Consider the following 14649-nt stretch of genomic DNA (forward strand, 5'->3'; position numbering starts at 1 on the left):
TGGCTAAAGCTATTTTCTGTGTTGAGGTATATTTGATCTAGTCTTTTTGGCAGCGAGCGAGCTTTTGGGCGTCTTTTCTTCGTTGGGGGTTGATGTTGGTATACCAGCGCCATTTAGGGAATCAGTAATATAAATCGATGTGCTTAATCTATGAATACATGAAAAGCTACATTATAACGAGCGATATGCACAATATATGTATCTCATAGCATATACAATAACGTGTTCCACAACCAAGTGGTCCATCCCAGAATACATAGTAAATGCGATAACTTACAGCCTAGTATCTCAAAAACAGTGGTCAATATATAGTTTTCCTAATGGCTCACTGGTTTTTAGGTGATATCTAGCCTTTCTTGGGAGTTGAGAAAATATCTGCGATTTTGTTGCCGTGATATATATTTCTCGCCTTGGGCAGGGCGATCTTGAATGCCACAGTGATGCAGCCTTTTGATTGTTGAAATTGATATACATATTACTCAAACGCCATATAAGGGTTTGGAATGAAAATGAAATAATACAACAACAAGTTTGTAAAATATCGCATTTGATTATTATGTGTTTTGGGATGGATCACTCGTTTGTGGAATACGTGGTTGCTTTTCTGGATGATCCAACAGGGTGAGTTAGGAGATCAGCAGGGTTATCTAGTTTCTCCCACCCTTATCCAAAGGGATACAACGTAGCGATGTATCATAAAACAATTATTCTAAAAATATTTCAAACAATGTCTCATACCTAATCTTAGCTCGGGACACATGAATGCCCGCTGAGAATGCCGTTCTCAATTAGCTGCAACAAATAAATTCATTGTTTTTTCTCATTTATATAGTCTTCCTTTTATCGAACCAGGAGGAACATCTTGTGCCACAGTGGTTATGGCAAGACACCCAAAATCGGCTTCAGGTTGTACATCTCCAAGCCATAGTTTCGTGTCTCGCAGATTCTTCGACCATTCATCTGAAGACCATGTGGAAGAGCCAACGATGTCTTCCGTTTTATTTTGCAACAAGGCAACGGAGATCGATCCTAGAAGATCGGGGCCGATGGTTATAATGTGTAGATAGGCGCCCACTAGTGCAAAGCAAAAGATGACCACCGAGGAAACAATAAGGACGGCGAGCCACGAACGGTTACACCTCACAACTTTTTGCAGATGTATATTTTGGGCTGCCAATTTTATTGGGATATCCTTGATTTGGCTCTGTTTCCTTGTGATTTGCGTCATGTTGACGGAGCCTGTGAATGCTGAGGGGCTGATTCCTAGGTAGAGCACAGAATTGAAGAGCTGCGATAGACGCGTTCCAAAAATTTTCGGGGTCGTGGTCTCGGGTGACATGAGATTTTCCCCAAAAAAGTTTCCGACGGCGTGATAAGGGTCGATAAAATATCCAATTATGGGCTCTAGGCCACCATTCTGCTCAGCGTGCGGAAACAATGTTGTGAGGATATACATGAATCCTTGGTTATAGCGTACGGGAAGTTTAGGATCTCCTGGAAGGTTCACATCGAAAATAGTCCAGTTTTTGTGGAAATGAGTTGTATCCACCGACCGGCGAGTGGAAGAGAGGTTGCAAGTATTCGTTGACTGACTTCCGGCTAAGCTTTCGCATGTCACATTGACATCGACATAGGTTGTGGTGAGGTCGCATATAGCTCGCGTGATGGGGGACCGATTTGTGACGGAGTTTGCATAACCACGATCCCATGATTCCCATACAAGTTTGCGAGCATTCCGAGTCCTTGTCATTGATGCATTGAGTGAACCTGAACATGGCTCCGAGAGGGCGAGCGAGAACTGATGTCCTCCCCATGCGTTGCTCCAGCTGCAATCGTTTCCATTGCCGGGAGATGGTGCATCTGGCCCAGTGAAATTGGTAAAATTCAATTGGTGTAGTGTGTCGAATATAGGACAGGATATGGATAAATACGCGCCTGGGAGGGTAAATGATGTGTTGCCGGAGCTTGGCAAGCCAATCACCGGCACACCGACGAGAGATGAGTACGTCATGTTGTCATTTCGAGGTATATCCATCCAACCTGTATTGTTTTTCTCGAGATTCTCGATCACAGGGAAGCGGATGTTGCCCCAGAGATCTTGGTTACGAGTTGCAAGTAATGAGGCCGCAGATAGGGAAGCAATCATGGGGTTAGCGACTGCTGTCACGGCTTCCGTTACCCCTTGCCCATAGCCATACTGGTACGGGGTGAAGGTGTCCAAAGTGGTCAATTCGATCGGGTTACCTGGGTAACTCGGGACGATGGAAATTACGCGGAGAGATGCTTGACTGCCCAACGGAGAGAGGCACCACAACACAACGGTAAATATAGCGAGGAAATTGACAGCACGCAGCCTGATCTGAGTGAGAATGGCTCCTGTGATAGTCTGACTGCCGAGGCATTGTTCTACCAGCCCGATAGTTGCTCCTGCGGTGGTCTGTATGCGCCATGATGCGATACTTTTGATGCTGCTACCTGCAATGGCGGCGAAAAGAACCGGAAATACAGTGGGAGCCTTTAAAAGGAATTTGGTGTTAGCCAGATTTAATACTATTGTGCAGGATGGGTGTAGGACGGGGCAGCTAACATATTGAGAGACCTCGAATAGCTTAGAACCCACAGAGTCTGGGCCGGCAGGTTTTCCATCGATACAAGAAATCCATATACCAAACACGGCGAAGAGCGAGGCTATAACGGCAAGAATTAAGTCCCATAGTAGGCGAGAAATTCTATCCAGATGAGAGACCCTGAGGGGCTGTGGTTGAGGCTTCTGTTCGTCAATCTCAGCAGGCTCTATTGTTGTATAATATTGGGACTCTGATGATGGTCTTGGATTCGGTTGGTTTTCCTCGCCTGGTACAGCCCCGTAGGGGGTGCGTTTGGATTGTCTCACATCGTGGGATTTGGATTTCTTAACCCGCAGTTTTCGTAACAGCGACATGGTGAGGATCTTCTTGATCCAACTGGTATCTACGGAGGAGTACAAATCCCGTCTCTATACAGGAGAAATAAGCACTTATATATATTTGCAAAGCTGTCAGTAAGCATCTAGACCTTCGTGGGTGGACATGATGCAAAGCATTAGGTGGTTCGCAATTGGGCGCTGGGGAATCTTCTCCAGGTCGTACGAGGCTAAGCATGCCATTTGCCCATCCTTGCCGCTTACTGGTGCTAGTCCGGCGCTTCAATGCTGCTGATTGGGTATGAGACTTGAAACCAGCCCCTCAAATCGGGGGCCGCCCTTGCCTGGATACGTCAATTCCTTCAGACCTTGTCACACTACAGTTACTCAGGGCTTGGCGAAGGGTAAATCATCTGGTTTTGGTATCCCGCGGTGCACTACTCCGTGCACAGACATGGAGCGAAACTGATGTGTACATGTAGATCAAAAGGCTGGATGGAAATCGCGCACTATTTATCTAGAAATGTTGATTTTATGTTGATTGATATTCGCACTCAGATTATTTCGGACCATTGGTAACATTTCAAGTGAGCCCAAGTGAATCTAGGGGCTTGAAAAGGATACCCCCACTGTAATCCAGTGACGATCGAGATGATCATGTTTATCGAACACATTCCAGCATCATTTGACATGGTGCCATATTAATTTTTTTTCTTTTCCAGGGCCCAAATTGCCAAATTCCAACGAATTTATCCCTGCCTCGGGAGAGCCGCATCTCTTTCCCATCAGTGACGATACACTACTACAATTAAGGGTTGGGGCGCTTTTCGTCAGACCCGGGGTGCATGGGATATGGTGGGAGATGCAAGCCATGACAATCAAGAAAAATTAGGAAACGCCATCGCCGTTTTTGTGTCTGCCATTAAGCATTGTTAGTTTACATGATTGGTTAAGATGCACAGCTTCCCTTTCATTCTCTGTAGTTGTTATACAAGGCTTCAATTTTACTCCAATGCCTTCTGAAATGTCCGAACACTATCAGTACATTTTCAAAGACCTCTCACTAGCAATGCTCAAAAATGCCCAGACTGACCGGGAACTAACTATAAGCTTTATTGCTGACATCCTATTGATAGTATACTTTGTAGTCTGTACCAAACTCAGGGACGCTGCTGGCGTTTCCCCTGGCACGGCCCCTGTTGAGCGCTAAATCAATGATCTATAGTCTTATTCCTAATACTTATATAGTTTTACAATATATATCACTAGGATATAAACTAGCTACATATATATTTGTAGTTTATGACTGTGGTCACATGTCTCCACAGAAAACCGTGGTTTGCGACCGGGATGTATTACCTTATTGGGACGTCAGGGTAGTCCATAGCGGGACTGGCTTTATAGTCCGCCATAGCACTTTCAATGGGTCAACCGGGGAAAGCAACCGTCGATGACGCTACCATCAAAGTGATGAAAATGGCTGATCCGTAGGAACGGTATGTTCCAGATTTCCTAGCTTTGTCAATTGCTGTCTATGTTGTCCTTATTCCATACATAAGATCAGTACTAGAAACCAGTGCTTTGCATATCATATCTTGCATCAGAATGTCTTACACCCCACGCGATACTGGCACCAGTGGAAGAAATGGCCTCAGTACTATTACGACAAGACCCGATCGCAGCCGGTCAGAAATTGGGTCCATGCGCTCAGGGAACACTCGCGAAAGCACCCTGAGTGAGGTTGAACTACAGCGAATCAACACTTCTCGACTGCAACATCGCTCAACAGTAGGCTCCGGTGCAGGAGTCACGCCGCGCGACCAGTGGCTCCCCCTTGGAGCTGGGAAGCCTCATCCCCCACCTCTCCCAGACCCAGAAGAATACATTGTCGAATTCAACGATGAAAACGATCCTATGCACCCCCAAAACTGGCCGTTCAGACGCAAAATGATTATATCCATGATCCTAGCATATGCAACCTTCGTTTCGTCTTTTGCTAGTGCCATATTCTCCTCAACGGTCCAAGAAATCAGTGCTCAATTTCACATTAGCACGGAGGTCGCTATCCTTGGTATTACACTGTATGTTTTGGGATTTGCTTCGGGGCCGACGATATGGGCACCGGCAAGTGAGCTATTTGGGAGGAGATGGCCAATCTGCATTGGCATGTTCGGGTATTCCCTTTTCACCATTGCGACAGCGACTAGCAAGGATGTCCAGACCTTGATGTTGACGCGATTCTTTGCCGGCTTTTTCTCTGCTAGCCCGCTCGCTATTGTGCCGGCTATATATGCCGACATATGGAAGACTGAGAGTCGGGGTGTGGCTATTGCTATATTCGCCATGGCTGTATTCGTGGGGCCTTTCGCGTCTCCGTTCACCGGTGGTTTCATCACCATGTCCTATCTAGGGTGGAGGTGGACTATGTACATTTCGTCCATCATGGGGTGGCTGGCCACTGTTCTTTGTGTTCTTTTCTTCAAAGAGAGCTATGCACCCACTGTGCTTGTGGGAAAAGCGGCCATCCTGCGACGACAGACACACAATTGGGGAATCCGTGCCAGACAAGAACAGATCGAGCTTGATTGGAACCAGTTGATCACGAACAATTTTAGTCGGCCATTCAGTATACTTTTTACCGAACCAATTGTGTTCCTGGTACGTCGTGTGTGAAAATCTCTAATTGGTTCCAGCTAACCTTCTTTTAGATCTCTCTCTGGATGAGTTTTGTATATGGCTTGATGTACGCACTTCTCGGTGCCTACCCCGTGGTGTTCGAAGGTATCCACAGAATGAACATTGGTGTTGGAGGTCTGCCATTTATCGGGTTGATTGTTGGCGAGTTCCTAGCCGGTGCCTATGTCCTTATTAATCAGAAGTCATATAATAAGAAGTTAGCCGCCAACAATAACATCCCGGTCCCAGAATGGAGACTGCCTCCCGCCATCCTCGGAGGTATTTGCTTCTCTGTCGGGATGTTCTGGTATGGCTGGACTGGATGGAAAGAGTCGATCCATTGGATGGCTCCTACTGCTAGCGGTGTTGTGACTGGATTTGGCATCTATGTCATCTTCCTGCAGTGCTTCAATTACTTGATTGATTCATATTTGATGTTGTAAGTTTACTTATTTCCGTTTGCCCGCAGAACGATATACTGACCTTGAAATCAAGTGCCGCATCGGTATTTGCTGCGAATACAATTATTCGATCTGCAGTGGGAGCTGCATTTCCCCTGTTCTCGAGGCAGATGTTTGTCAATATGCATGTGCAATGGGCTGGCACACTACTTGGGTGTCTCGCACTCATCATGGTTCCGATTCCTTTGGCATTCATGAAATGGGGACCTGCATTGCGCAGGAAGTCTAAATTTGCTCCAGTCATCGATCTTTCGCCTGAAAAAAATTCAGAGAAAGGGTTGGCTGGGTCTGTCTAGGCATGGCATCTGTGTGTTGCATTTCCATACATAATATTGGCCTGTTACCGATCCTCAAGTCCATAGACGTCTCAAATTTGGAACTTTCAAGCACTGGGCAATTCTTTTCCTATGTGAGTTTTTCATTCAAAAATGAATGGAGTAGAAGATCGGTCATAGAGCTGCGATCTTGTGGCTTTGGTTGTAGCATTGACCAAAGGAAACTCAACAGTTTTTCCGAATTCCTTTCGCCAAAGTCATGAGGTAGCCTCTCGCCTAAATAAAAAAACTAACTGATCTCTCCCATTCTCGAGGAAGTTGAGTATGAGGAATTTCAAATTTCCATTTAACTAATCTCGTGTGCAACCAAAAGCGATCAGAGGAAAGCGTGCTTCATTTGTGGCAATTTAGAATAGCTATATATATGTCAATCGAAAATAACACCCAGCTAGTGAATATTAACAAAATATATCAAGCAACCTAGAGACCAGACATCGATTTTGAAATCCCAAGGAAGATTCTCGACCAGCCCAGGGGCCCGCAAGCCCAAAGGAGTGACGGGAACAGAGGAATTGTCGCCATTGCGGACGGCTACGCAGAGTCTTAGCATCACGGAATTTACCTCCAAGAAGAAATGCTGCACCTCCACCTAAGTCACAAATTTTGACAAGCAATGTGGAAATGTCGGCATCGTCCAGCAGACCATAAAGGCGTTGAGAGACCATCAGATACTTGGGAGCACTCTGGTCAATCTCAACTCCAGGGAGCCAACGGACAGGGCTGTATTCGGGAGACATGAGCATATCACTGATCGAATCACATCCCACAAAGAAGAGTATATTGGCCGGTTGCAGATATGTAGATAATATCAGTATTACTCACACCCAGTGGTTAACTGTCAGTACCCTACCAGTATGGACAAACCCTTCGAGGTGGAGAAATTCCAAAGCCACGATGATTTGGCGAGAGATAGCTCGTACGTAGTCAGCGGAGCGTGGTTTTTGCCCGTTCACTCATTCTTTCACCGTCGGATAGCATAGCCGGGAAGACGAGCACAAGATGAAGACCATTCGGCCCTCTGTGTTCAAAATGATCTAACAGATTGATGATATAATCTTTCCCGGGATGAGATATTTCTGGTTTTGATAGATGAAGCAGGATAGAAAACTCTATGCTAGTCTTCGAGGCGTCTGCTTTGACAATTTTCAAGGTGACGTCTTTTTGTAGCCTAGGAAGGACTATATAAGACCGAAAACCGACGTTGTGTTGACTTCGTGAGGAAATGGCTGTGAACAGACCTTTGGTCTCTTGCGAGCCATACTGTAGAAAACGTGCCATACCCCCCATTTCCCAATAATTTGATACCGTTCGTGGAAGACGTCGCCCAGGTGCACTGGATGATAGCCCCCCGCGCGGTATTCCTCAACGGACTCGACAACCTCGTAGATTCTTTCAAAGCGGCGCATAGTGGATAGATGAGAAATGATACGCGATATCTCGAGATTGAAAAAGAAACAAAAACCAATTGAACAAAACTTCAGTAAGGATTAATCTTTGAGCACGCGCCATGTAGCAAAGAGCGGTGAATACAACGCGTGAGTACAATGCAAGGTTTACAACATATTTGTTTGTTGATCTACATTCCAAAGTTCCGATGTTGTTTCGGTATACTCCGTACTCTGCATGTATGCAAACCAATGCATGACGATCGAAAGAATTATAGTTGTTCCCGATCGAACATCCACGTGGCATAGTGCATCGATGAGTTTAGTCTGACCTAGCCCCTTATTTGTCCATATTAGGAAGTACTACCAGGTAGTGTAAGCAGCTTGATGGACAAAGTAAGCCTTTCAGACTGATCAAAACTGATATCTGCGGGCGAGATTCGTGGATAGCCCACCGGATATGGCCGATACCCCAGATATCCTAGAGCCATACCACTGGAGAATATTCTGATCTGATGATTCCCCCCATACTACTTATGTCATCGGGCTCCTCCGGTTATCGACATCCCTGCTGATTTTCATCACGACACACAAATTTATGATAAGATAGAACATACGAGGACTGAGCGCACCGGGGTCTTGGCATTGCAGGGATTATTCCGTATAGGATATGGATTACAGTTCATAACATGTCAAAGCCAATAGCTTTGGACTATTTCTTATTCCAAGTGTCTACTAGGTCAGAATAACACGATCTATGTAGTTTCAATTCTCCTACGGCGACTTACCGAGGTTTGACCCATAGATGGAATCTTCGAAGTATCCATGTCGGCAAACGTTGAACCAATTAGGGCTTCTATGCGGCATCTTACGGATGTGACAAGACTCCGCCAAGCCGCTAAATGGCCAAAGACCCGGAGAACAGCTGGAAATGGGAAGAGGCGAATTTCTAATTAATTTTTTTTTTGATCTCTTATCAGCAGGATGTGGTTGGCCGAGGGATCTGATTGAGATTTGCCAATTTATTTTCTTCAACCTATATTCTATCCCTACCTCTACTGCAGGAACATCTTTAAATACTGCGTCTCGCCGACGACAGCGTCTTCGGAATCCGCTGTATCCACTGCATAGGACCTGACACTATATCGAAATGGCTTTCGGTGCCTGGGTCCACAACACCAACGCGCGAGTCGCGCGCAGTCCCGTAGGGAAATGGTTTCGTCTGGAGGGCTGCGGCCATGTAAGTAATACTGAGTTATATGCGTGCGATAGCACTGTACCACCGCAATGTGAGACTGACAATCTCCTAGCCTAAAGAGAGGAAGGGTAGCTTCTTCTTCACTGAAATCCGCGCCGGTCTCGCCACCTTCTTCGCCATGGCATACATCATCTCTGTCAACGCTGGTATAACCTCTGTCACTGGTGGAACCTGCTACTGTCCCCCGGAAGATATGGGTGATTTCTGTAAAACCAATGCCGAGTACGCCATGTGCACACAAGAAATCAACCGCGACATCATCACCGCCACCGCCGCCATCGCTGCTCTCTCGACTTTCTGCATGGGTCTCTTCGCCAACCTGCCTATCGCGCTCGCGCCTGGAATGGGACTGAACGCCTACTTTACCTACACCGTTGTTGGACCCCGTGGTTCCGGCATGGTCTCATACTCGACTGCTCTGACGGCTGTCTTCGTGGAAGGATGGGTGTTCCTGGGCTTGACCGTGATCGGTATGCGACAATGGCTGGCGCGTGCGCTGCCAAAGTCCATCAAACTCGCAACTGGTGTTGGTATTGGTCTCTACCTTGCATTGATCGGTTTGACCTACAGTGCTGGTATTGGATTGATTCAGGGTGGCTCTGACACCCCCATTGAGTTGGCCGGGTGTTCGAGCTTCGACGAACTAACCGGCATGTGCGCTAGCAGCACCAAAATGCGCAATCCTTCCATGTGGATTGGTATCTTCTGTGGTGGTATTCTAACGGTTTGGCTCATGATGTACCGTATCAAGGGTGCTATCATTATTGGCATTTTGCTGGTTTCTATCATCTCTTGGCCTCGCACTACACCTGTCACTTACTTCCCCTACGACGACCTCGGCACCGGCAGGTTTGATTTCTTCAAGAAAGTTGTCACTTTCCATCCCATCCAGCATACTCTAGCCGTTCAGGATTGGAGCCTATCCGGCAAGGGCAGCCAGTTTGGACTGGCTTTCATCACATTCTTGGTATGTTGCAATCTCTCTATTCAGCGAGAGGTTTAACACTAACTTTTTTTTTTTTATTGCAGTATGTCGATATTCTGGATACCACAGGCACAATGTACTCTATGGCCCGATTCGCCGGCGTGATCAACGAAGAGACCCAGGATTTCGAGGGCAGCGCCATAGCCTACATGGTTGATGCGATTTCCATCTCGATCGGATCCCTTCTCGGCAGTCCTCCCGTCACAGCATTCGTCGAGTCTGGCGCCGGTATTTCCGAAGGCGGCAAAACAGGCCTGACATCCTGCGTGACTGGCATTGCATTCTTCATCGCGGTGTTCTTCGCCCCAATTTTTGCTTCCATTCCACCTTGGGCTACTGGTTGCACGCTCGTGATTGTCGGTGCTATGATGGCCAAGGCTGCCGCCGATATCAACTGGCGGTACTACGGTGATGCGATCCCCGCATTCCTCACTATCGCCATTATGCCGTTCACATACAGCATTGCCTACGGTCTGATCGCAGGTATTCTCAGCTACATCACCCTCAATGGCTTTGCCTGGTCCCTTGACAAGATCTCCGGTGGTCGCATTGTTCCACCCAACAAGGATGAGTCTGATCCTTGGACTTGGAAGATCAAGGGCGGTTTGCTCCCTCCCTGGGTTAAACGTGCTCTTCATGGAAAGGCAGACTTCTGGAAAGCCGATGAGGAGTATGCCCAGGAGCGGGTTGTAGCTGGTGAGGCTGTGTCTTACTCTTCCTCGTCAGACGTGCCTCTTGAGAAACGCCATGAGCCTACCACTGCGCCAGTGAAGTCGGAATAAATATATGATGGATGAAGGAGGGAATCGCGGTATAGTTGTGATTTTTATTTGCACGACATTGCAGCGGATGTGTTCATTTTGTATACTTTTTTCTATGTATTTATTGACTTACTATTTACACCTTGTGCCTTTGACAGGTGTTGTACATGCCACGGAATGAACATATTACTTAATACCACACAACTTGTTTCTCCATGTAGTTGAACATCATATACATATATCTGGAGTGAACCCCAAAGACTAGTATTGCTAGGGGATCGAGATAGGCCTCAATTATAGCCATGTCTCTATGCAACAATCTTGCCATTGGCCAACCACACCCCCTGTAAGGACCATAGAGGATGAAGTAAGCAAGCCGGAGATAAAATACAGTCGATTACCTACAGTAGCTAGTAAAAAAAGGCCGTAGGAAGGAGTAGATAGGGAAAGGGGCACACTATCTCTATCAAAGTCATACGACATAAAACGCATGAGATCACACGACTAACCACCGATCTTTACAATGATCACCACATGGTCGACCAGCACTTAGACACGTCAATTGGAAAGTGGCGGAATCAAATGTTGAATGAATTTTAATCAAACCTTGATCCCATATATCGATCCACATTTTGACCCACCGTCTCATGACGGACCATATGGGTTGTCGACAAGGTCAGTTGTGCTCGTCGCGGCACTACAGCACTGGCTGTACTCCCCGCTGCGATCCCTGAGACAGTTATCGGTGAAGTCCAGATCACCATAGTCGCGAGGCCATGTTGCCTCGAGCTTGCAATCAGGACGCACTTGACCAAGAGTATTGCCACCGTTGAACATGGCATAAATAATCGCGGTGCTATTAGCAGTATTTTGATCCGCAACGTCTAGTACTATCAGCTTAGCTCCCCAATGAAGGGAACCCATGCGACTTACTGTATGCTCCACCCCAGGTCTCGCAGCGCTTTGATTCATTGATCACAATACAGCCGCTGCTAACATGCTATTGTCTGAATTAGTCGCGGAACGAAGTGACAGCAGGCAGCACACTTACAATATTGGTACCAGTGCTAGTGTATCCATCAGGGTTGGGACAGGGCCAATATGGTGAGTTACCATCACCATTAGACATGATGTCGGCGATAACGCTTGCATTTTCACAAACAGGCAAATTGAAGAACCCAGGAGTTCGAACACTTGGGACATCATCCCCGCCGAAGCTAGCCACGATGGCCTGGGAATCAGGACGCGGGTAGCCATTCTGCTTGTTGTTGTTGGTCCATCCATCCACGCTACTTGCAACAATGTCCTCGATGGTGATTCCACCCCATTTTGTTCCATCCAGAGTATCATGGTCTCCACCAGGAAGAGTGCTAGCACGGAAACCACTCCCCTTGATTTCTTTAGCGTTCAGCAAATAATGCATCTTGCCTTTATAACAGACATTGATCTTGACCGCTTGCCCGTCGGGAACGAAGAGTCTGGAATCCTGGGGAACGGACTGGGTGTTCTCGTCACAGTCGTCTGGGCTCTGCCTTTAGTCGCCGGTGTGAATCAGCTTTTTCTGAAGCCAGGCAAAAATAAATTCACTTTTTGAACTAACTTACCAGATGAAAGGACGCGTCTCGTCCTGAGAAACACTCCATGCGTACGGGATCATCTGACCATAGAGGATCTTTTCAACATCGGTGCTCGTGTGGGTGAGATCAATAGTATCCATTACTGCACCCATAGCACCATTGTTAATCATGGTATAAAGAGTATGGGTGTCAGTGTTGTTTGCAGAGAATATGGAGGTAAGATAATCCGACTCAATGTTCTTCCAGGCGGTCATGGTCTGACCTAGGAAAGAATCGATAGTGTTTTGGGCTTGGAGTCCCTCTATCGCACTTTTCAATTTGTCAGGCTAAGCTGTATTTGAAGCGAGGAGAAGGAGTCTTACCCTTTCATATTCGTCTTGTAAAAGGAACCGGTTGAACTCACGGAAATGGCCACCGCGTCGGTTATCAGGGCTTTAGCAATTACATTCTCCATCTGCTGGAGGGCTAGTGGATGAAGGTTAGATCTCAGATGGTATTAGATTTGGGGCTGAAGGGAGTAATTAACAGACCGACATTGAATACCACAGATGCACCAATACTAATCACCAACGTGACAGAATCGATAATGTTTTTGATGAGGGCCCCATCATCTTTAGGCTGAGGGGAGAAGGTGGAAGTGAAGGTGCCAATATCGTTCGACGCACCAGCCTGGACATTCCCGATAGCCTGGAAAGCCGATGCGTGGAGCTAGACAAGTAATCAGTACGTTTAACTGGAAGCAATGGCCAAAGGAGTGGTGGCATACTTGATGGAGACCCGTAAAACCATTCAAAATCAGGGCCCTGTCTCGTCATTAGCGATAATGTAGGACAGGAAACATATGATGTGACTTACCCGGCTGGAATGTCAGCATCATTGCATTGCACAGGTTGGGAGCAACGGTTTTCAGTGCCGATGTCGGTGCATCGCATGCCGCTAGGCCCTTGAAGATATGTGCTGAAATACAAGGATAGGCTCATATTGCCCGGTTTCTGCTCCTCCCAAGCGGCAATGGTGGTATTCCAGGCAGCCTCTGCATTTGCGTCTTCCCATTCAGTCTCCCAGTCACCCTGGACTTGGGAGCATTGCATAGTCTTCCAAGCATCTCCAGTAGGGGCAGACGAAGGGGGTGCCGAGGCAGAAGGAAGCGGTTCAGCTCGAGGCTTGACCAAGGAGTTCCGGCCCACAGTCAGACTGCTCACCGAGATGGCAAGATGAGCCAAAATGCCAAATTCTAGGACTCTCATCTTGAAGTGAAGATGGACCGAAAGAACCAATATTCCAACAGAAGATATGAATGTTAAAAAAGATTGTCATGGTCAAGATGTGCTTGATATATGATTCTAATCTTCATATCGATGATCCCAATATAGTTGGATATGAGACCACTCACTAGAATAGGTGAAAAATCAACAGATGGTTTGCAGTACTATCATGGCAGGCATGCTATCACCTACCTGAACAAGTAAATGGTAAGCCTGAAAATCACTTCAGCAGTACGATGATCATGTCAGCGCTAGATGTTTCGAAGTTTCCAACTCCCCACATCACCAGCCGCGCGGGAACGGCATAGCCACATCCATCCTTATATTACCAACCAGTGCGGTTCTAAAAATATGTGCCTTCAGCCGGGCCGGTCAGATACGCGATACACTTGATTGTAAAAAGCGACGTGCATTATATGAGCTTTCCATCCTATAATATACCCAGTGGTTTTGAGAATTATGAAAGATGCTGTTCAGCTCAGATAGAATAATTTTCTCTACAGAGAAGATTTATAAGCTGGTCACGCGATCACTAGTCCGTCCTACTGTAGGGTCCATTGAGAAGATAGTCCCTAGGTTATCATGTTTGGTTCGTCAAATGACGGGATATGAGACCTGATATCGCATTGCTGTTGACCAAAGCGGAAACTGCACCCAGAAACCCGGGGGCACCGATACAATTATTTCCACTATCGGAGTTTCAGGATTTCAAGAAAACGAATATCGTTACTTGATCCGGCACCAGTTGGTGGAAATGAAGTACACCCCTCCACATTTAGGAGCCAAAATTTCCCCATAATCAGGAGTGATCTTATTAGTGGACATGATGGGGATATTTTTCCAGGCGGCTTGGGCCGGAGCACGGCCGTTCTGAGGTTGCTTTGGCGCGCCCTCTATATAAGGTTGACGGCAGGGTAGTTCCACCACACTAGACCCGAAATTGTCTAGACGCATTGCCAAGGGGAATTCTTTCAGAGCTACTAGACAAGCCTCGTATGTCATACGAGACAACCAGTGATTTTTGGATTAACATATCGCGCGTGA

At 46.8% G+C, this 14649-nt stretch overlaps 5 protein-coding genes across 5 annotated transcripts; 2 read left to right on the plus strand and 3 right to left on the minus strand.

Annotated features, from left to right (window-relative positions):
- Nucleotides 1–820: 820 nt before the first annotated feature.
- Nucleotides 821–2941, minus strand: N7479_010337 (uncharacterized protein; the record flags this gene model as incomplete). Its single annotated transcript, XM_057258028.1, has 1 exon — nt 821–2941. One exon carries the CDS (start codon nt 2939–2941, stop codon nt 821–823), a length of 2121 nt encoding a protein of 706 aa, XP_057105486.1.
- A 1566-nt stretch (nt 2942–4507) lies between these two features.
- N7479_010338 (MFS transporter) lies at nt 4508–6335 on the plus strand (the record flags this gene model as incomplete). The annotated part of the gene is made up of 3 exons (XM_057258029.1): nt 4508–5560; nt 5611–6017; nt 6074–6335. 3 exons carry the CDS (start codon nt 4508–4510, stop codon nt 6333–6335), a joined length of 1722 nt encoding a protein of 573 aa, XP_057105487.1.
- Nucleotides 6336–6762: 427 nt separating this feature from the next.
- N7479_010339 (serine protein kinase) lies at nt 6763–7743 on the minus strand (the record flags this gene model as incomplete). The annotated part of the gene is made up of 6 exons (XM_057258030.1): nt 6763–6905; nt 6958–7094; nt 7340–7390; nt 7414–7542; nt 7613–7634; nt 7680–7743. Coding segments are annotated over 6 exons (546 nt in total), but the record flags the coding sequence as incomplete, so codon positions are not given.
- Nucleotides 7744–8909: 1166 nt separating this feature from the next.
- Nucleotides 8910–10784, plus strand: N7479_010340 (NCS2 family permease; the record flags this gene model as incomplete). Its single annotated transcript, XM_057258031.1, has 3 exons — nt 8910–8999; nt 9070–9984; nt 10047–10784. The coding sequence occupies 3 exons, from the start codon at nt 8910–8912 to the stop codon at nt 10782–10784; spliced, it is 1743 nt and encodes a 580-aa protein (XP_057105489.1).
- Nucleotides 10785–11408: 624 nt separating this feature from the next.
- Nucleotides 11409–13587, minus strand: N7479_010341 (uncharacterized protein; the record flags this gene model as incomplete). Its single annotated transcript, XM_057258032.1, has 8 exons — nt 11409–11647; nt 11697–11763; nt 11815–12295; nt 12368–12649; nt 12703–12805; nt 12871–13048; nt 13107–13143; nt 13196–13587. 8 exons carry the CDS (start codon nt 13585–13587, stop codon nt 11409–11411), a joined length of 1779 nt encoding a protein of 592 aa, XP_057105490.1.
- Nucleotides 13588–14649: the final 1062 nt, after the last annotated feature.

This window comes from Penicillium vulpinum, assembly GCF_028829585.1.
Source record: "Penicillium vulpinum strain IBT 29486 chromosome Unknown utg000004l_segment0_segment0, whole genome shotgun sequence".
In the NCBI taxonomy this organism is placed as follows: domain Eukaryota; kingdom Fungi; phylum Ascomycota; class Eurotiomycetes; order Eurotiales; family Aspergillaceae; genus Penicillium; species Penicillium vulpinum.